At 45.4% G+C, this 21,453-nt stretch overlaps 3 protein-coding genes across 5 annotated transcripts; 1 reads left to right on the forward strand and 2 right to left on the reverse strand.

Moving 5' to 3' along the window:
• The first annotated feature begins 25 nt into the window (after positions 1–25).
• EIF2B1 (eukaryotic translation initiation factor 2B subunit alpha) lies at positions 26–3,558 on the forward strand. Its single transcript, XM_062504294.1, has 9 exons — positions 26–73; positions 185–286; positions 369–505; positions 586–702; positions 924–1,036; positions 1,642–1,710; positions 2,374–2,449; positions 2,645–2,770; positions 3,182–3,558. The coding sequence occupies exons 1-9, from the start codon at positions 61–63 to the stop codon at positions 3,335–3,337; spliced, it is 909 nt and encodes a 302-aa protein (XP_062360278.1). The 5' UTR covers positions 26–60; the 3' UTR covers positions 3,338–3,558.
• Positions 3,559–3,747: 189 nt separating this feature from the next.
• Positions 3,748–11,188, reverse strand: DDX55 (DEAD-box helicase 55). Its single transcript, XM_062504293.1, has 14 exons — positions 11,081–11,188; positions 10,766–10,816; positions 10,591–10,677; positions 9,911–10,002; positions 9,754–9,816; positions 8,989–9,138; positions 8,338–8,527; positions 8,107–8,189; positions 7,597–7,728; positions 6,576–6,668; positions 5,895–6,009; positions 5,037–5,205; positions 4,392–4,684; positions 3,748–3,987 (listed from the first exon to the last, which is right to left on the reverse strand). Exons 1-14 carry the CDS (start codon positions 11,186–11,188, stop codon positions 3,823–3,825), a joined length of 1,791 nt encoding a protein of 596 aa, XP_062360277.1. The 3' UTR covers positions 3,748–3,822.
• Positions 11,189–12,124: 936 nt separating this feature from the next.
• TMED2 (transmembrane p24 trafficking protein 2) lies at positions 12,125–18,453 on the reverse strand. Of its 3 annotated transcripts, XM_062504508.1 has the most exons (5): positions 18,274–18,453; positions 16,835–17,027; positions 16,425–16,445; positions 14,444–14,551; positions 12,125–13,303 (listed from the first exon to the last, which is right to left on the reverse strand). In XM_062504508.1, the coding sequence occupies exons 1-5, from the start codon at positions 18,451–18,453 to the stop codon at positions 13,179–13,181; spliced, it is 627 nt and encodes a 208-aa protein (XP_062360492.1). In that variant the 3' UTR covers positions 12,125–13,178. The 3 variants fall into 3 exon arrangements, with proteins under 3 accessions (XP_062360492.1, XP_062360494.1, XP_062360493.1); XM_062504510.1 differs by lacking the exon at positions 16,425–16,445 and having other exon boundaries at positions 18,280–18,453; XM_062504509.1 differs by lacking the exon at positions 16,425–16,445.
• Positions 18,454–21,453: the final 3,000 nt, after the last annotated feature.

A 21,453-nucleotide genomic window follows, 5' to 3' on the forward strand; every position in this document is an offset into this window, starting at 1 on the left:
CCACGCCCCGGCGCGGCGGGCGGAGCGGAGCGGAGAGGAGAGGAGAGGAGAGGAGCGGAGATGAGCACGGACGGTAGCGGGGGAACGGGGCAGCCCCGGGAGGCGGCGGGCAGGGCAGGGCAGGGCAGGGCCGGGCCGGCCCCTCAGGGAAGGACAAGGCCTGACGCTCCCCGTTGCCTTTCAGACTTGATCGAGACGTTCCGGGCGCAGCTGAGGGACGATCCCGATGTCGCCTCGGCCGTGGCCGCCATCCGCGCGCTGCTGGGATTCCTCAAGCAGGACCGAGGTGGGCCCGGCTGGCCCCGCTGAGCCCCGGCTGGTCCCGGGGCGAGGCCCTGACCTGAGCACGCGTCTCTGCCTCTCCTCAGGGGAGACCATCCAGGGCCTGCGGAACAGCCTGCGGGACGCTATCGACACCCTGTCCCGGGTGGACTCCTCGGTGGCCGTGTCCTCCGGCGGGGAGCTCTTCCTGCGCTTCATCAGCCTCACGTCCCTGGAGTACTCGGTAAGAGCTGCCCCTCTGCCCCGCCGCTGCTGCGGGAGCCTCCAGCCGCTCCAGCTGGCATCTCGGCTGGTTTTTTCCAGGACTACTCCAAGTGCAAAGAAATCATGATAGAGCGCGGGGAGATCTTCCTGACGAAAGTCTCTCTCTCGAGGAATAAAATCGCCAAGCTGTGCCACCCGTTCATCAGAGATGGTGCTGTGAGTAGGCCGGGGCAGGGTCGCTCCTGTTGGGTTTTGCTGTTGCTGGCAGCGAGGGAGGAACAGGAGAGGAGAGGAGTCTGACTGGGGCTTCTGCACAACATTGTTCTGCAAAGCCAGCCATCACACTGCTAACCAAAGTAAAGGTTTGCCAAGGCTCAGCAGAAGTAAAGTGTGAATTTTTTTTTTTTTTTAATTTTTTTATTTTTTTGTCCTGGCAGCGAATACTGACACACGCCTACTCCAGGGTGGTCCTCAGGGTGCTGGAAGCAGCTGTGGAGTCCAAGAAACGATTCAGTGTTTATGTTACTGAATCACAGCCAGATGAAGCAGGGCAAGTATTCATTAATTTGGTTTTTATCTTGGTTAACAGGATAAGGTACAGCTACTATCCAACTTTTTCTGCCCTTAAGAAAAGCTGCTAGGTTTGGCTGGAGCGTTTTAAACAGCAAGTGTCACTCATATCACATTATTCTGGACATGTGAAAAAGAAATCTAAAAAGTAACTCTCCATACTTGATAGTCTAATTTGTGTTACCTATTTTCCTCAGAGGTTCACAAACTTTTGGTCAGTGCCAGGCAATCTTTTCCCTTGGGAGGTGGGAGACAACTGCTTTTTAATTGTCTCTTTAAGAAGCAGGCTAAAATAACCAGTGTTATGATAATCATAGCAAAGTAAAATATACAGCTCACAATGTCATTTACAGATGCCAAATAATTCCTTCAGAGCAGATAGTGTTGTAGAAGTGAAGGAGTAAACCCTGCACACTGTCCCTAACCACACATAACAATTCTTTCCATTTCTATACAAGAACTCATTTTCTGTTCTACCAGCAGGGGGATGAAGGCAGTCACAGGCTTCAGTCTTTCAGACAATATTTTCCTGTCATTGTCTTAAAAAAAAAAAAAAATTCAAGGTCCAAATATTTTCTTTAATAGGCAAAAAATGGCAAAAGCCCTGAGGAAGCTGAACATTCCCGTGACTGTGATTCTGGATGCTGCAGTTGGGTAAGTCTGATCATAATTTTAGTATTCTTCATCACAATTTTATTTTGAGAGTAAGACAAAATAAATTACATGTAAGCAGCAGCTTGTTCAAACTCCAGGGATATTACTTAGTTTGTCATAGTCATCCAACAGGCCAAACGAGTTACAGCTTTAGGTGCACAATTAGAATGTGTCAGCTACAACACAAGCATTTGATTTCACATGTTGAAATGAAAGAAAGAACCAGACCTAAGAACTCATACAGATCTGTAAAAAATAACTGAGGTGCTAATTTTTCCTAATTTGCGTAAGTGTTACCATTTTGTGGTTTCTTAAGGTATTTGCTGAATTAGCACTACTTAGTACAAGTCCAATAAATGAGAAAAGAAACAACTACAACAAATCTGAACATTCCTAATTAGAGATCAGCTTCTTCCAGCATTTACACAGTTGCCAGAGTCAGCTATGGCTGGGGAAGATACGGCTACTTAATATTCCTGCAGGAAAGCAGATGAAATCTCACTCCAAGGATGTTTAACAACACGTGGACTTACAAGAGGTAGATGAAACTAGTGCAGAAAATTGAAAGATTGTTTGAATTACTCATTTCTGTTCTGTTCAGCAAGTCCTTTGTCCTATTACCCAGTAAGGCTTGGATTTCCCCCCCCCCCCCCCTTTTAACAGCTACATTATGGAGAAAGTGGACCTGGTGTTAGTTGGTGCTGAAGGTGTAGTTGAAAGTGGAGGCATTATCAACAAGGTAATTGTGAGTTTCTTACATCATTCTATAAACTCTGGACTTGTAAAGTTTGGTTTTTTTGAAGCATTTAAAGCATTTTGAAAAGCCTCTTCCATTTGGATTTTTTCCAGTAAATGTCTGTTAATTGTTGGGAACTGGGCAATATTGTCAGGCAAGCACTGAGTCTGCAATGTTGTTCTCCATCTGTCTCCACAGATTGGCACCAATCAAATTGCTGTGTGTGCCAAAGCCCAGAATAAACCATTTTATGTGGTAGCAGAAAGTTTCAAGTTTGTAAGACTCTTCCCTCTCAATCAGCAGGACGTCCCTGACAGGTTTAAGGTAAGAGAAATTCAACTTCCATCTTACCCAGCTAAGGTGCACTGTGAAAAATTGTGTTCTAAGCATCTCTAATTATTTGTATCTCTCTGCTGTGGTGTATTATGAGTCCATGGTACAGTCAGTCACCAAACAGCCATAATTTGTCCTGACACTATACTCTGTTCTTAAAGCAGTTCCTTTAGGGCACAGGAGCAGCTGAAGGTAAGAAACAATAAAACCAATAAACTCCAGAACTACAAATCACGCTTTTTACACAAGATAAAAGAGCTGAGACCAAGGTGATACCAGTCTGTGCACTTGACTTCCTTCTGTTTTACCACAAACATCTGCTTGAGGCTGTAGCACTGCTCTTGCCCAAAAGAGGATTTAACTTTAGTTGTGTAGTAACTAATGGTCTCTGCTTCTTTCTAGTACAAAGCAGACACTCTGAAAACGGGTCAGAATCTAACAGAGGAGCACCCCTGGATTGACTACACCTCCCCATCACTGATCACCTTGCTGTTCACAGACCTTGGTGTGTTGACTCCTTCAGCTGTCAGTGATGAACTTATCAAACTCTACCTGTAACTCAGTGACTCCTGCACTGGATGTGCCATCTTCAGTGACCATCAGGGTTCTAAGAACTTGGAGGATGATATATGAACGTGGCAAGGATTAACATAATTATGGACCACTACTGAAAAAAATCCCAAAGTTACTACAGCTGCTAAAGGCTGCAACTAAATTATTTTAAAGATGGGTGGAGTATTTTGATATTATAAAATAAAATCCTTTATGGTGTATCCAGACTCGTTCTGAGGTGTGCTGTTACTGATCTGTGGTATGTACTTGAAAAAACCAAAAGTAAAACATGTACAAGGCTGCTGATGGAAGCCTGCAGCTCTTGCCACACCAGTGGTGCTTTTAGCTTCGTTCTCAACAACTGCAGGGATGCCAGGTCTCTCTATGAAGAGATTAGATCAGCTCTGTTCTCTGTATCATTTTTTAACAGAAATCCAGTTTTACTGAAATAAGCAGTGTTTTAATGTAAAAAAATGTGGTTAGAGTAACTGTCAGCCTTCAGACTCCGTGTCCACAACAGTTTCTGCTTTGAACCTTTGGTTGCCTGTTAGTTTCTTCTCAAACTCTTCTTCACTGATTTTTCCCTTTTTTAATCTTTTCAAGAGTCTTGTGTCATTCAGCAACTCTTCCATATCCTCATCTTCAATATCAGAGCCCTGTTGGAAATTGAAAACAACAAATTAAACACAATACACCAAAAGGTTTTCATTCTATACACTTGAACACAAGAGAAGATTACAAGTCAGAGTTTGCCATGAATATCCAAGCAGGAAATAATATCCAATTCCTACCCAGGCAACTGTAACTCTTAGCTACACTTGCTGAAAATTGACAAAAACAATCTCAGAGAAATAAAAATCCTATTACTGACCAGCATCAGTGCTGAGAAGTTATGTTAGTGTTCGGCTTTAAAAACCTCTACAATTATTTTAAGCTTTGCTTGTCCAAGTCCTAAAAAGTGATTTTACAGCCATCAGTCCCACTACACTAAAATCCCAGGGCTCTCTGCCTTTGGAAAGGCTACAGTAATCACTTGCAGTTTGAGGGAATGGACACAGACCTCTTCACGTTTCCTTTTAGCTGTTACTTTCTTCTTCTTCTCCCTCTTTGCTTTCTGCTTTGACCATGCTTTGTTCTTTACAAATTTCTTTTTCCCTTGATTTTCCTCTCTTTCTTTTCTTTGTTCTTCTAATTTCTTTTGTCTCTGCTTTTCTCTGTTTTTATCTTTAAATGAAATGGAGTCTGTATTGACAGCAACTGGAGTAAAGTCTGGAAAACATTTTCCTCTTAGTTCAGGCATCTTTGGCATTTTTAACAATGCAAAACCTCTGGCAAGACTGGCAAAATCCAGATCTGTTGAAATAAAGATTATAAAGTCAGTTTCCTGATGGCTAAAAAGTTAATTTAACTGAGAAAGGAAAAAAAAAAATCAACATTATAATGCATTGGTTTTGCACTCTATACCTTAATACTAGCAGCAATACTAAGTCACTTATTTGTGCTTTTATGAGTTTGGTCAAGCTCCATAATTGGGTGCTTTCTCTTGAAACAAGATGCTTGAAAAAAACAGGGGTTTTGTCAAAATATGATGGTGCAGGTAGTGAATTTGACATCCAGAATGAGTAGCTGAAGCTTGTGGGCAGCACCACTATGCTTTTGTTATCTGAGAAAAACAGTAAGAGGTACCAGCCCTGCTGGGAATTACCTTTGATCCGGAAGATGAGATTGCATTCGTGTTTGGCATAGGCCTGGACATAAGACACAAAGGCTTTCATCCCTTTCTCAAACACTGCCCTGTCAGCCAGGGCCATGGACTTCAGCTTGGGAAGAAGATCCAACACATTTGTCTGTGGTTTCATTTCCTGCATGGGACACTGGGAACCAGAAAATAAACACCAAAACCAAAGGAAAAGTTCAACCAAATCATGTGAAATGCACTGTGAAAACTCAAACACAAGCTTCTTGCCCAGTTAATCTTCAGTCAGCTTTGAGGCCCTTTCCATTGGTCACTCAAACACACGAGCTGCCCATCAGTCCCACAGAGCAGCTCCTGGCCCAGCAGAAGAGTTCTCATTCTGCTGCTCCACAAAAGCAACAGCTTCATCTCTTGCTTTATCAAGTCTCATTAGGAGGTCTCCAGAGAATTCACACCATTAATCCCACAAATGCAGGAGCAGGCATGGGAGATTGTAGGAGTTGTAAGTGAAGAGCAGAGAGGCTGCAGGGCGTGAGCTGCTGCTGGCAGGGCTGGGGCAGGACCATAAGCCAGCACTGCCCTCCTGCAAATGCTCAATTTACACCCTTAGGAACAAGAGGCCTTTCCTTACTCATTGCATAACAAGTTCCTCTTACAACCCAGTAGGTAACACTGGAACAATCATGTTCCAGTTCCAGTTCCATTTGGTGATTAATAAGCAGCTCTTGTCTTTTAATTCTGCACCTCTGCTAAAACACTACCCACATGTATGACCACAAGTTCTACAAATTCTGGTTACAAAGCTCCTATCAGCAAGTCTGTGCCCTTCCTCTTTCCTCCTTTGGGGTAGAATAAAAGCCTACTCACCTTTTGGTTGATTGAGAGAAAGTTAATGTAGGATTCTTCCATAGGAAGCAAAAACACCAGTGCACTGCCCACGTTGCCAATCCGTGCCGTGCGACCACAGCGATGCACAAAGGCACTGAAACAACCCAGCAGGAGAGCTCAGATTGATTTGGAAGCATTGGGCAGCAAAGGGTAAATCTTGTGGGATGGAAAATACTAAACTAAACCAACAGGAATTTGCAAAGTGTAACACAAGAGATGTGTGGCAATCCCACTCAACCGTTAGGCTCAATCAAGGAATGTGTTTAGGGAGTGAAGTTCAAGTAAACTGTAGGAACAATTATGACAGCAAAAGTTAAAATCCATGGAAAAGCTCCTTTCTTGTGAGCTTTCAATGTTGAAGAGTTCCATCCCTGCTCTCATCACTGTTCTCTCTCATCCCAGTGTCACCTCTCACATCTGCTCTGATACTCCCACACAAATCACCCGACCACAAAGTCATTTCAATTCACAGCACTGACAACAAAAACTGCACTGTTTCAGCCTCCCTTGCTCCTCCATTATTTTGTGTGTTCTCTCAGATTAACCTCCAGAAAGTGATTAAATGTGTTTTATGCAGCTTTTTGTTCCTAACTGATACCTGAGCAGCACAGTAACAAGACCACACAGAAAGAAAAAGGATCTCAGGATCTGAAGCTGTACCTGGCACTGCTGGGTGGGTCGTACTGCAACACCCAGTGCACTTCTGGAATGTCAATGCCACGGGCCATCACATCTGTGCACACCAAAATGCCCCTAGGAAGAAGAAAAAGTGTATTTTTATTAAGCTGTCATTTGAGAAGAGCCAGCCTCCTCACAGTTCTGTGTTCTGCACCTTCACTGGAGAGCGAGGAACAAAACATTTTAAAACATTTGGGGTTTTTTAAGAGACAAAATATAAGGTAATTGCAGCTTTCACTAACTAAAATTCTACATAACATTATGAAAATTATTGTGATTTGTATTACATTTCTAAGACAAATCAATTGCCCATTACAAATTCAAACTTTAAACCCACACTGCATCCACCACAGCTGATTATACTATAATAAATGTTTAAATAAAAGACTTAAGACTTGAGCGACAATTTTTGCAAAACTGCTGTGATGTTCTTTTCAACAGCTGTTCTTACAATCTGCTGGTAATTATTTTTCTCATAATATAAAAAGCCAAAACTCAGGTCCCATGCAATAAAATAAATGACAGTTGATGAGGCAAGAGTTTTTTAGCAGCATCCTGCAAAGCTGCCAAAGAACATTTCCCTGTGGGTAGGTTACAGCACTGTGTTGCCATGTTCTTGTTCATACATTAACAAAGTATTATCCTGGCTTTCCACTCTGGTTGCTAATCAGGAAAAGATTATTTTTGCTACCAGTTTGCCTAAACATCAGGGCTAATGTGTGATTGTAGCAAGTGACAGTGCAGTGTGCTCACCTCCTGTGCTGCCACATGGATTATCTAAAGCAGGGTGGAGATGTTCCAGTGACATTTTCCCTTTGTTTGTGCTCGTATTTTGGGTACCTCAGCACAATTTGTGATATTATCAATACACTCAGAACCAGCCTGGAGCATCCTTCAACTGAGCCATCCTTCCACACTAAGTAGCAGAAGAAAAGCCAGACAAAACCACCTCCCCCCCCCTATTTTGGCTTCTGGCTGCTTTAGCCCATTCCCATGTTCTTACCCTGGGAGCTTCCGAAACTCTGTGAAAATCTTGTTACGCTTGTGCTTCATTTTCCCATGGATGCTCATTATTTTCACCTGTTTAATTAAGGATTCCAGAGCCTTCCCATAGTATTCCACACAGGCACATGTGCTGTTGAGATAAAGACAGGCATAAAAGCAAAAGTTATGCTGAATTTTAATCAGGTTTTGACAGTCAAGCTAGAGTTTCCCAAGCTCTTTCAAAAATACACACTATTTTTCTTTAAAACATGCAAATAATTTTTATAATTAACATATAATCATCTATAATGTCTTACTTAAAAACACATAGAATTTATGTTTTGCTTAATAACACAATCCTGACATGAAGTAATGATTAATCTCTTTTTAGGCACCATAATCTAAAAAAAAAGCTCTCAAAATTAACCACTTTAAAAATGGCTGTATTACTTGCAACAAAGGGCACAGTTTTGGAATTTAAGTAATTAAACACCAAACTGTTCTCACAATGAAACACAAACAGAATTACCTGAAAAAGACCAGATGTTTTTCCTGTTTGTGCTGCCGAAGAAAATGCACCAACTGGTTAAATTTTTCATCTGCCTTGCAAATCTAAAAAATGCAAAAGAAAAATGTAAGAAAATGGACTTTGGCTCCTCTGTTAACACAATCCTAAGTGGACAAGATTTAAAATCTTAGTGATTGAACCAGGAAAAAAAGGAAAGGGAACAGGAAGCTCTGTCAGAGCCCAGGCTCACACCATGTAATAGTTCTCCAGGCGTGTTGGGGTTTTCTGGGTGTTGCTGGCTGCCACTCCCTTCTCCTTGACCGAGATGCGGACGGGGTTCCGCAGACCTGCTCTCACCAGGTTCTCCACCTCCTGGGTCTGGGTAGCTGAGAACAGACCTGTCCTTCTCTGCTTGGGCAAAAAGTCCAGAATGGCATTTAAGCTGCAAATAAGCACATGGAAAATGTAACTGTCCCAAGGTTTCCCTCAGGAATGGTTTAATCATTGGAAGTAGGACTTTACAAGCAAAACAGGCTTTGTTATTACATGTCAAACTTCTATTGAAATCATTGTCTTAACTCTGAGAGAAAGAGAAGAGAGAGATCAAAGCTCATTGGTTAAAGTGTTTTAAGCCATTCAGGTGTGTGAATAATGATATTTAACCAGGTATTAACAGAGATACTAACATACATCTCAACAAAGGAAACTCCGTATTCACTGAGGCTCCACGTTTCCTGTTTTTCTTCCCCCTTAGCAACTGCTTTGTGTAGTTAGAGAGCAAAGATAAAATAACAAAACATAACAAATTAACTTTGGAGGCCATGGCAGGCCACGCTCGTTCACATCCATCACACATCAACTCATTTAAAACTGCAGAACCACCAGAATTTATTATTTCAATACCTTGCTTCGAAGCCCATATCTAGAAGTCTGTCTGCTTCATCCAACACCAGCACATCCAGAGCCTTCACACAGCTTGCAAGGTCCAGCCCATCTGCTTTTCTCCTGAACAGATCCTCCAGGCGGCCCGGGGTGGCCACGATGATGTTCCCACTGTTGGTGCACACACACAGAGCAATTCCCTAACTACAGGCTTAGGAATTTGGGAGAATTCCCAATACTGGTATCACAGCATAGCCCTGCCCTGCATTCTTCCATAAGATCATTTAATTCTGTCACTTTTAACTGCATCCATATTTCAGTGCCTGTCAGATGCCATGGGATGGGGGGGAATGCCCAGGTGAAAGCACTTCCCCTGTGGCAATAACAGTTTAGGATATAAACAGCAAGAATAGAAAGCAACTATCAGCTACAGGAAATATTTGGTACCTCCATGCAACAGCCAGTGGCAAATAGGACTCCTTCAAAACTCCATCACCAGTATCAGCACCAAACAACTTCAGGAAATTAATGAGCAGGGAGAAGTGAAATACTGAAGGCATTTTCCAGCCCTGTTCTTCACCCAAAGAGCAGATAAATGTGCTGATGTCACGTAAGAGCCTCTCCTCACACTGTACCTCACTCCAGGAACAGACCCCACCATTTCCCAGCTCACCCCAAAAGATTCTAGCAGCACCATCCCATTCCAGCACCACCAGGACCACAGCTCTGGGCTGAAAACCCTGACAAGGAGAACACCACAGCTCTGAGACACTGACAAACACTCACCCATGCTCCTTAAATTTTTCAACATCTTCCATGGGGTTCCTCCCACCAATTAAAAGAATCTGGCTAAAACAATAAAACAGAAATATTTGGGGTAAGTTTTGCTGTTTCACAAGTGACAGAAGGAACTGTGGTCATGGAAATTATGAAATTCACCCACCTGAACATGGGGAAGTGTTTTGTGAAATGTGACAGCACCTCATCAATTTGAATGGCCAATTCCCTCGTTGGTGTGATAATTATAGCTCCAACCTGCACGTGAAAAACAGGAATTTGTGGGGAGAAAAAGCAACATTTGGGGAGAATTCTCCCCTTCAAGCTAAGTGAATATGAGTCGTGATTTTGAGCCTGGTTTCAGACAAAACATTTCCACAGAAATACAAAAAAGTATAAAAACCATCCCAAAATGCTTATGAAAGACTTTGTATCAATGTGTAAAACATCTCTGCTCAAAGAGCAGCATCTAATAATGGCATTTAACAGCAAATGACAGTGAAGTTCCCTTCACACTAAAATGTATTCAAGGTCAATAGGTGCTAAAAAACATTCAAATCTCACTCACAGTGTATCAGTGTATTCCATATTTTGGGACATTTTTCTAACAGCCCAGAACCCTGTTCTGATCATGTCAAAGAAAAAGATACATCTAAGTGCAATGAGAGCACCCCAATTTTATTTTCAAGTTTTTAACCGTTTCTTCTTACCGCTACACCGAAGAGCTGAGCACACAGTCAGTCACTCGGTGCATAGGCAATTTTCCTTATGCATACATCTCTTGAAGTTCTCAAATCTTATTGCACGTCATAAAAATATACTCAGTACTGAATATTTTAATCTCACCTGCATTTTCTTTAATTTTTCTTCCCGTCTGAGAAGAATTTCCAGTATGGGAATCACAAACGCCAAGGTTTTCCCACTGCCTGTGACCTGTAAGAATAGAAACACCGTCAGCCCTGCCTCACCTCCAGAGACAAGCCTAGAAAACAACGAGCTGGACGAAGGAAAAGCTTCTCACCGCTTCTGCAGCCACATCTTTGTTACTCATGAAGAGCGGGATGGTCGCAGACTGAAAAAAGAGAAGCACCACATGAGCAGGTGAAGCGGTGGTAAATCTCACAGAGGTGAAACTCCGCCGAGACATCAGAGCTCGCTGTGAACACTACCCAAGCAAAGCCGGTGGGAAAGTCACGAATGCGGCTTCTCTCGCTGCTACAGGAGCCGGTGACCGCTGCAACCGCCACAGGCCCGGCCCGGGCGCTCCTCACACCGCCCTCGCCCTCCTTCCTCAGCCCGGCCTCCCCTTCCCCGGGAGCACCGCGGGGCCCCGCACCTGCACCGGGGTCATTTGGTGGAAGCGGAGCTCCCGCAGCGCCCGCAGCACGCCCGGGCTCAGCGGCACTGGCAGCGAGCTCCAGGCGCCCTCAGTCACCGCCTCCATCTTGGCCCGGCGGTGTCACCGCTCCGCTGCTCCCCCGCCCCGGGGCCGCCGCGGCGGCGCTCTGCGGAAACACGCACCGCGGCACCTCCCGTTCCGCTGCACATCAGTTCCGCCAGTCCCCGCCGGGCTTCGCTTCTGGGGCAAAAATGTTTGGATTTGGCAAAAAATTCCTGTTTTTATGGGGTACTGGCTATGGCAGAAAGTACTTTTGCGGGTCTTAGAGCAGCGCCATGCCACTCGAGTACCCAGAACCTAATATGCAGATTCAGAGTTACCTGGTATTTATTCTACCTATCCCCGAAGCAGGAAAATTCCTGATATGCTAAGAAAGCAGGGAATCACAGAATCATCAGGATTGTGAGAAAACTTTGGAGTCATCCAGTCTGAGCCCCCTGCCAAGGCAGGGTCACCTGGAGCAGGTGACACAGGAATGCAGGTGGGTTTGGAATGTCTCCACAGAGTGAAAATCAGAGACGTCCCTGGGCAGTTCCAGTGCTCTGCCACCCTTAATATGGAAAGTTCTCTCTCTTGTTGATACAGAACTTCTTATGGTATAATTTATGACCATTACTAAACAAATAATTTATAAAACCCCCTTTGGGTTAATCTGTACTTCCTTCAGGTATCAATAGAAAAAAAAAATACAAAGCTGCCTTTCTTTTTTTAAAGAATTTGTTTATTTATCGAACCTGGGTCATATTTAGATTCACGAGCAATTTTTAAATGTACATCTTAGAATTCAATTTTCAGTGTTTTACACAAAAATATTGGCACACAACAGTTGCAATAAGGTGTAACAGCCACCTCTCTGAAGAACTGCTGCAAGTGTTTGCCCGAGGTTGAAAAAACTTTACCTGGAACATGAAAACCTGTAACAAATTTTAAATTAATTGTACAAAACTGTTGTGTGTTACTTGTAGAGGCTCCCCCCTGGAAAAGACCCCACCCCACCCCCAAAAATGATTACAACTAATATACATCAGTCACAACATAATCCTGGCTCAGCACCCACATCAGACGCTTCTTAAATTTTTAAACCAATCATCAGGTAACTGAGGAAAGTAACTTTATACAAAAACAAATCTACATGTGCCTGAAAAAAGAAAACACACCAGTATTTAGCATTATGCTAATTCTGATCAGATCATGGCAGAGTTTGCCACTGCACTTAAATACAAGGGCTGCATAGCGTGGATTAAACCCCCAGAATTCAGAACCCTTTGGCCTCAGGAATCCAGACTTCCTAAACACTTCTGCCCTGGGCACTGGGCAAACAGTCTGAGCTTTGGACCTGAAAAAGCCAAAGGGTTCACAAGTGTTTGCCAAGACACTGCACACAGTTGGCTTCCAAATAAAACCTCTGAGAGACTAAAAACCGTGTAAGGAACATTTGGTGATGAGCGGAGAAAAAAAAAGCATTTTCATATCAACTATTCAATTAAAAAGAACTTTGGGAAGAAGTTGATATCATTAAGACAGTTGCTGATGACTATATTTTAAATAGCAACTAGGTATGAATTTTAACCTTTTCCTTGGCAGTTTCTGTGAGTGGAGAAGGGATTATTTCCATTTCATAACACCTACAGCAGGGTTAAGGATGTAAGAATGCAAACAGTCACGTTAGGGCCTTGTACCGTTTCCCTGGACAGAACTGCAAGTGCTTATGGAAACAGGGAAAAAAGTTAGAAAAGACAGAACAGCTTGTTACTAGAGTGAGTTACAGAGTTTGCAGCTTGCCTGGACCTTGCTTAGCACACAGACTGGGTAGATCTCAGTGGAAAAAATATGATGCCAATAAAGTGACAAGATTTCAGCACAGCTTTCGCTACAGAAGATATATAAAAACTTTTTTTTTTTTTCTTAACTAGGAAGGAACATAAGCAAATAAGTTTTACAGTTCAGTAAAGAGGGTTCAGAAACTAAATGACTTTTTTTTGTGACCAGGATGTTTGGTAAAGAGTGAACTGAAATCCGGGACCACAGAAGGACCTTACACCACCCTTCGGACTTCAAAAAACCTCTTCAGGTAGTAGATTTGTCCCAGTGTCATGGCAACTAGTACAAGGGCTTCAAAGAATGACCAAAGGACCACTCTGCTGTTTGTGTTGTCATTAACTGTTGGGGAAAAAAAAAAAGTAGTAAGTAACAAAGCATTTAAACTGAAAACGTTCTGCCATGAAATTGGAACACTGCACATAAAGCACTGGGTTTGTGTCAGGTCATCACAGGTGTCCCAGAAGGACCCTGCAGCCTCAGAGATGAGATCTGAGGAGGGATTTTTCTGAACAGTTTGTTTTTAAACCCACTTTGGACATATACTGCAGCATCCTTCTCTATTCTGCCCACCCTTCTGGCCTCTGAGCTGCCAAACAAAGCCTCTTGCTTTTTCAGCCTCTAAGTCAAGCAGGAGACTTCTGATCTCTGCACGGTCACAAGCTTTGGTTCTAAACATTCAGATTTTTCTTAATCAGACCATTAGTAACAATTCACAAAACTGGAGATATTCACATCTTCAAATAATTGAGGAGACAGTGTTGTTATATAACGTCGTGTTTCCTCATGAAAAATATTTGCCCTTGATGCTCACCTATGGAAATAACAGTAATTCTGCTCTATCTCAACAAAACATTTTTAAAAAGAGACTTTGGCTCAATTATTAAACCATATGCACTTCAAGGGTGAAGTAAAAGTTCAACCAAAGTCTGGGAACCAAACCATGGAATGGTTTGGGTTAGAAGAGACCTTAAAACTCATCCAGCCCCACCCCTTCCATGGGCAGGGACACCTTCCCTTCCTTGGGCACCTCCAGGGATGGGGCAGCCACATCTTCTCTGGGCATGCTGTGCCAGGGCTATACCACACTCCCAGGGAGGAATTTTCCCCCAGTATCTGATCTAAACCTCCTCTTTTTCAGTTTAAAACCATCCCCCCCTTGTCCAGCCCCTACATATCCTTGTACATGGATTAAATCATATCATCACTTGTATCTCCCTGAACACACCATTCAAACAAGTGCAGAATTTGCATCACTTAAGCAAATGTTATTTTGTATAACAACCCTCATTACACGAGGAGAAGCCAATTTAAAGATGACTGCAAGCAACACCTATATTCTTTACTCTATGGGCAGGCCCTTCAGGATTTAAATTATCATTTTTAAGTCACTTGGAATAGCTTTGATGGACTCGTATTTAAATGACCATTTCCAAGTTCACTGGAGAGGGGGGAAGGCATTGATTGGAGTCAGACACGTACTTGCTCTATGTATTCTTTCACGGACCTCCATGTACTCCTGTTCATGCTTTACAGCTGTCATGGCCACTGCTAACTCGTTAATCATTTCTTCTAGCTTGTTCTGATGAGCTGCAGAATAATTTCAGAAGCGTCAGAAAGTCTGTTAATGACTGAAAAAAACAATTCCAATGAATTTATGAACAGTTAAACGTAATTTCCTGCTGCAGAATGTCTGACAGTACAGCTGAACACTTTGTATCCTTACAGCCAAGTCCAGTTTCTGTAGCACCACCTTCCCTAACATGTCTCTGTGGTGTTTAACAAGTGGGAAAACATCCACATCCAAATAGGAGACAATTCAGACTCAGTACAGACCCCACATTTCCAGTGTGCACATACTTTTCCAGGAGGATAGAATGGAAGAATGCATGAGATCAATACCACACACTAGTATCTATTTTGCCAATATCATCCAATATATACCAAGCAAATTATCTTAACATGACAGCTTTTCCTAGTTGTTAAGCTTGCAAAAATAGAACAACTGAGAATTTAGCTCAAGATCATGATGCTGGCAAATCATGAGATCACTTTCTGAAGCAAAAAAAAAAAAACCATATCCTGTGATCTTCAAGTTCAGCCGAAACCCAGCATTCAGGGGGCACAGTGCCCAGGGGGCCTGGCACAGCCTTCACTTGTGGTGTGTTGTGAAAGCAGGAGAGAAGTTAAATACCAAACCAGTAGCATAAAACCACCTTGAGACAGTTCAGCAAATGGAAGGCTCAGAGATCTAAGATTTAGGTTTGACTGTCAGTCACAGGATCTTTTTAATAAATCCACGTTCAAAGAACTGTCCACTCAAAAATTTTTAAATTAGGCAAGTCATTTGCAAAGTTTTCTAGCATCAGGTTGAGGTATCATTCCACGGACAATCCCTGGGCAATCAGCTCTCTTTAAAAGTCACAAAACCCAACATATTCTCCTTTCAAGGGACATGGATGACTTGGAAGCTACCTTTCTACAGTTATTTGTAAATTAAGTGTTTCAGATCACAGTCTGAAAACAGAGCTATTCAAAGCACACAAATTGTGGGGAACAGTCAAAAGGAAGGACCAGAGAATAAAAGTCATACAAGTTACAACTAAAATCTAAATAGTTGTGCAAACCAAACTTACTTTCCTAATATCTCAAATCCCTTATTTTCATGGCCAACTGGTCATTGCAGTAAATGCAGTTTATTAGAAAGAGAAGAAACTACAGTTGCAGGGACAGTCTAAAAACACTCCAAAAATTCACTTCAGAAAATTGTCCTATTGCACTAATATTTACAAATAAATGCAGACTCAATAAAAGATTTTAGCAAGTCTTAAAAAAAAAAATCAAATGTTAGGAATGTGCTACTTTTTAAGTGACATCAAGCACTCAATGACCAAGTTATTTACTTGCTAAAATAGAAACCAATAATTTGTTGCCTTTCTAGCTACAGTCAGTGATTTCTAAATAAACTTTATAATTTGCTACACAGTATAATCATTATTTTACAGCAAATGACAAGTCTGAGTTTTTCCCCTGATACATCAGTAATAATTCATAACCTACAAGCAGCTTATTGTTTCCAAAAGCTTTTGATTACTCAACATCCCTTTTAGCAACAGAAAGCAAACACTGCCAAAAACACCCAGAATTCTTGGATGGTCAGTGTTTTAGTTCAGTTTCACCTAAACTGATTAAATCTTCTGGCAGCCATAAGTAAGCACCTGAAGACAAACTGCCATGGCCAGTGCAAGGACCTGATCCCAAGAGCTGCTCAGGGTATAAACCTGCCAATGGGAGCCTGAAGGTGCTCAGCATTGCTCAGAATCAGACCTTTTGGGTAGTTTATTAAAAAGACATTCTCATGCTCCAAACCAGTGTTACAGAGAAAAAGCCAAGTTAGCTGTTAGTGAATGAACATGTGCCAGAGACAAGATGCTAAGGAGCTTTCAAAAAGCAGTCCACATACCATCCCAGGTATCTCCACCACCTAGAGGAAAGTGTAAGAGATGAACACAGGTACAGGACAAAAGGCTGCAGATAAAATAGTCATTTACAAGGCTACAGGAAAAGTTTCATATTAGCACATTTACCAACTAAGGCTACACACTGCTGAGCCTACTAGGAATCAGAGGATGGCACTGATGAAGGGCTAAAGGATGGAAGCATTAGTGTCTGCAGATGGCCAAGGGATTCTCTGGTGATTTTGCCTCAAATTGTGTAACCAGGTCTAAAAACATCCACTTTAGCTGTGCAAGAGAACAGCTAATTACACCTGAAGGAATGGGAATCCTGAGAGTCCTACTCAAGTTCACAAGTCATGCAAGTAGGGAAAAGCTCCTGAGCTGGAGCTGATTTCCTTCCAGGACTATTCCTCACCTTCTGTCTCCATGTCTTGCCCCTTGGGAGCTTCCCCGATATCAATAGTGAACATCACTATCTTGGGAGTCATGGTGGACATCCTGTTGCTAAAGCAAAACTTGTAAGTTCCATCCATGTGGGCAGCAAAGGTGTATTTTCCACTGGACTCTCGATCTCCTTTATAAATCCCTTTATTATCGGGCCCTGTAATCTGTGTGGGGAAAAGAGAGGATCACACGTTTTTATTTCAAACACAGATATTTCAAATGCACCATCACAGCACTGCCAGCACACTCTGCAGCCAGCCAGTCACAGGCACCAACACCATCTGTAATCTGGCTGGTTTGGCACACTTTAATCTTTCCCTCCCACAACTCACTGGTGCAGCTCCCTGCACAGAAATTTCTTTTTAAAAACCCCACAAACTTCTTGGTAAAGAAAGTCTTATAAAAACCTCTCTCCCTGGCCTCCTGTGGTTGAGATAAACAGTCAAGAACAAGCAAACCACAAACCCTGGTTGTTTGTCTAATTAACAACTGCAGGGGAAACCTTATCTCTGATGTCTGAAGGAAAACAAAAAGGAAAAAAAAGACATTCTCCAATCAACTCTAGACACACAGTCGGGCATTGCTGCAGTTACCATTTCAAATGGACTGAAGACCTGAGTTCTGAGCATTCAGGGTCACTGTGATCCTAAATTCCCATCCCACCTGGCCAAATTGCTCCTGAGCTTCCACTAGTGACACGTGCAGGGGATCTCCCAGCTTCCAGACCCTGTCCTGTGACACAGCCATGTGTCATTTTCAAGTGTTACAGGACTCTCAGCAACAACCCTCACGTCTGTGATACCCCAAACAAAAGCCTCCCTGCTCTATAACATGATGAAGGCAATTCACACTCAGTATTCTCCTGATTTGATTTCTCTTTGAAGATGAGTATTCGCTGAAAACTTTCCCCATGCGAAACACCCAAATTAAAGACAACACCTTTGGATTCAAGGGGAAGCACACTGCTCATCTACGGGCAGCACCTGATTCCAGAGAACAACCCCGGTCATTCCTCCGGCCAAATAATTCACTGTGACGAGGCTGCACCGAGCGGGATGAGGCTGAAAATCCCAAGGGAAGGGTGGACAGATGGAGCAGCACAGCCTCGTGCAGCAGTGGCAGGGGTGACACCCCGCGCAAGCAGCCAGGCCTGCCCGAGGCCGCCCACGCCGGGCCCTGAGCGCTCCCGCCGCACGGAGCCCCCGCAGCGGGCCGGGCCCGCCCCAAGTCCCGGCGGGCGGCTCTGGCCCCGCTCCGGACCACCCCGAACCCCTGCGGGCGGCTCCGACCGGCTCCTGCCGGTGCCGCCGCTCGCTCCCGAGGGGCCGCACACGCAGAGAGGCCGCAGCGCGCGGGGCCCGGCCCCGGGACGGCCCCGCTCCCCAAGGTCGGCCCGCACCGCCGCCGCACCTCCACGTCGATGTCCAGGAAGCCGCCCTCGGCCACCTCGAAGATGAGCCCCATCTTGGTGCCGGACGGCACCCGCTCCAGGAAGCACTCCTCGGCGTGCGCGTCGATGCTGACGAAGTAGGCGGCGGCCGGGGCCGCCAGCGCGGCCACCAGCGCCAGCACCGCCCGCACCGGCGACATGGCGGAGCGACCGGCGGCGGCACCGAGCGGCGCTTCCGGCTCGCGCCGCGCCCCTTCCGGCGCACGGGGCCGCCGCTCATTGGCCACCGCAGCCCCGCTGCCACGTACAGGCTGCGCTACGGCGGCCGCCGGGAGACAAAGGACAGCGGCACCCCCAAAGCGCTGAGGCAGCGCCCGCGCGGCGCGGGAGGCGAGATCCACGCGCGAGAGCAGCCAATGAGCGGAGAGAAAAGGCGGGACGGTGGCGGCGAGAGCCAATCGGAGCCAGGCGCGGGGAGCGGCGGCGGGAGTGGGGGTGAGGGGGCGTTGCCCGGCAACGGGGCGGGGAGAGCGCGAGAGGCGGGAAACAGCGGCTGAGGGCACTGGGGGGCGGCGGCCCCTGAGGGCTCCGGGCCGCTCCCTGTGGGATCCGGGCCGGCCCTTGAGGGATCCGGGCCACTCCCTGAGGGATCCGGGCCGGCCCTTGAGGGATCCGGGCCACTCCCTGAGGGATCCGGCATCACGGCTGTCACCGCGGCCGAAGCTGCTGCTGCTGCTAAAACCGGGAAACTGAATTTGCTGCAGCCAGGGAGAGGTTTGGGGAACAGCCAACATTTAAGACAACCTTTAAAATTTAGGGAAACCCAGTTTGTGGGCTGTTGACGCTTAAGGAAACACAGTCAGAGCACGTCCAGTTTCTGCTTCACCAGAGGACAACTTAAAAAAAAAAAAAAATTCCTTGCATGACCATGCTTAAGCTCAAATTTCCAATTAAACCTTCCAAACAGAAACACAGAATTTAAAGTTTGAGCTCAAGGCAGCTTGTTTCTTGATTAGCGGTTTTAATGATGTGGGGAAGAGTTAAAGACTAATACACAATCTGGCTTTCCAGTGAAATATTTATGCGCTGGTTTTGTAAATAAGCACTGGTTATTGTACTCGAAGTGACATTCAGATGCATTTATCTCGACAAATGCCAGATTTACATCAGTACATTCTGCTCTCCCCCTCCAGCTCCAGGTGCGAGCCAGCAGAGCTGCTGTGTCAGTGCAGGCACAGGGTGTGGACAAGTGTGGACAAAATTCTGCAAGACAAGCTGAGCCTGAGGAGCTGCAGGTCACGTACGTGGCTGGATAAGAGACTTTTCCTGCCAAAATCGTTTTCCATGAGTTTGGATCAGGGCAATATCAAACATACTGTTTCCCATACCACAGACTGTGCTGGTTTTTCACCTTTCTCAGCTGTAGTTTCAGTTTTTCCACACGTGTTCATTACATTGTTATATTTTTTCTCCACGCACACTTGAACAGAACAATGGGAACTCATACCAAATTGTTGTTTCTCATCTCTAACTTGGATAAAATAATGATTTCACAGCATAGCTGCTCCCCTGAGGTACTACGGAGCATTCTCTAAATATTCTGCTCAGGCTGCCTCTCCTTGTGTGTTCATAAGCACATTTGCCAGAAAAGGATGACTACACCATTATTCATCCTCCTGTTCACCCTGGAACTTTGTGCAATATCCTGTGGTGTTCAGCTTTGGAAATGAGTTTCATGAACAACATATAGCTGTATTTTCACTGGGTTATTGCTCTAACTTAGGAAATTGATTGCCAAGCAGAGGTATTTGGGGACTGATGTTCCCCTCTTGGGGAACCTACTGGCAGCGCATGAGGAGGATCAGTATTTTGTACCTTGTGGCAGAAGAAAGTTTGGACAGAATTGCATGAAAAAGCTCGTCTGGGTGTCACAGTGTTGCATTTCTGGGTGTTACAGTGTTACACTCATCGTTCACCCCTCCCAATTACTTGCACGGGAATTTTGTCTCTGCCAAAAATAGATAATTACGTCTGTATTCACAACATGCAGCACGTGTCAAGTCATTCCAGGCTTGGCTTTTGCAGCCCCAGTGCTGTTTCTCCTGACAAGTTCCAGTGTTTGTTATTATTCATCTTATCTTGTCCAAACTAAAACGCATTCTTCCTACTCTGCATACAGCAAATGGCAGGACTGATACCTAAAATTATTTCCAGGCACATTTAACTTCTTTGTAGAGGCTCATCTGGAGTATCTCTTCCTAAACCCTATGGAAATAAGGACATCCAAACTTTCCCAGTCGCATGTGAAAGCGAAAATACTGAAAAACCTGACCAGAAAAATGCGTTTTGGTCACATTTAAATTCCTGTGTAAGTGGATCCATGCCAGCAAGTTGCTTGTATGTGTAAAATCTCCACTGATCCTCTGAACATGTGCTCAGTAAAGACTCTTCCTGTGCTCCTGTAGAGAAGAGCCTAAAACCCCTAATGCTGATGTGCAGCTGCTGCGTTCTGGGCTTGTTCACCCCCTTCCATGTGCCTGCAGCCATCCGTCAGCCTCTGTCCTCTTCGGGAGCAGGGGAACATCACCCCCCGTCCATCCTGGTCCGGACGTGTCAGCTCTGGACACTGCGCTCGCTGCCGGGTACCACTGACACACCCTGCCCCTGCTGCCAACCCACTCCAGCGCCGGGCATCGCCTGCCGGAGCCCCGAACACGGGCCCCGAACACGGGCGGGTCCGAGCTCTGCCCCCTCAAACTCGCGGCTCTCCTCCCAGGACGAGGCCGCGGGAGAGGTCGGTACCGAGAGCCCTCCCGCTGATGCTCGGCACAAGCACCGAGCGGAGAGCACCCGCCCTTGGCGATGCTCCTTTCCCTACCGCAAGCGAAGCAAAATCGCAACCCGCGACTCGGGCCGGCGGGGACGGCCCCGGGAACCGGGCGGTGCGGGGACCGCGGGCATGCGTGGGGCCGCCCCCGGTCCGCCCTGCGCCGGGCATTGGCCGCGGGCGGCGGGGCGGTGGTGGCGGGGACGCCGCGCCCGCCTCCCGCCGCCGCTCCCCCAGCACCGCCCGGCCAAGTTTAAACACCCCCGGCCGAGCGGCCCGGAGTTCGCGGGAGTTGCCGGGGGGCCGAGGCCCGGGCGCGGGGCAGCGGGAGCGGCTGCACGGGGACAGCCCCGCCCGGAGCGCGCCCCGCCGC

The sequence above is a fragment of the Cinclus cinclus genome, chromosome 17, assembly GCF_963662255.1.
Source record: "Cinclus cinclus chromosome 17, bCinCin1.1, whole genome shotgun sequence".
Taxonomy (NCBI): domain Eukaryota; kingdom Metazoa; phylum Chordata; class Aves; order Passeriformes; family Cinclidae; genus Cinclus; species Cinclus cinclus.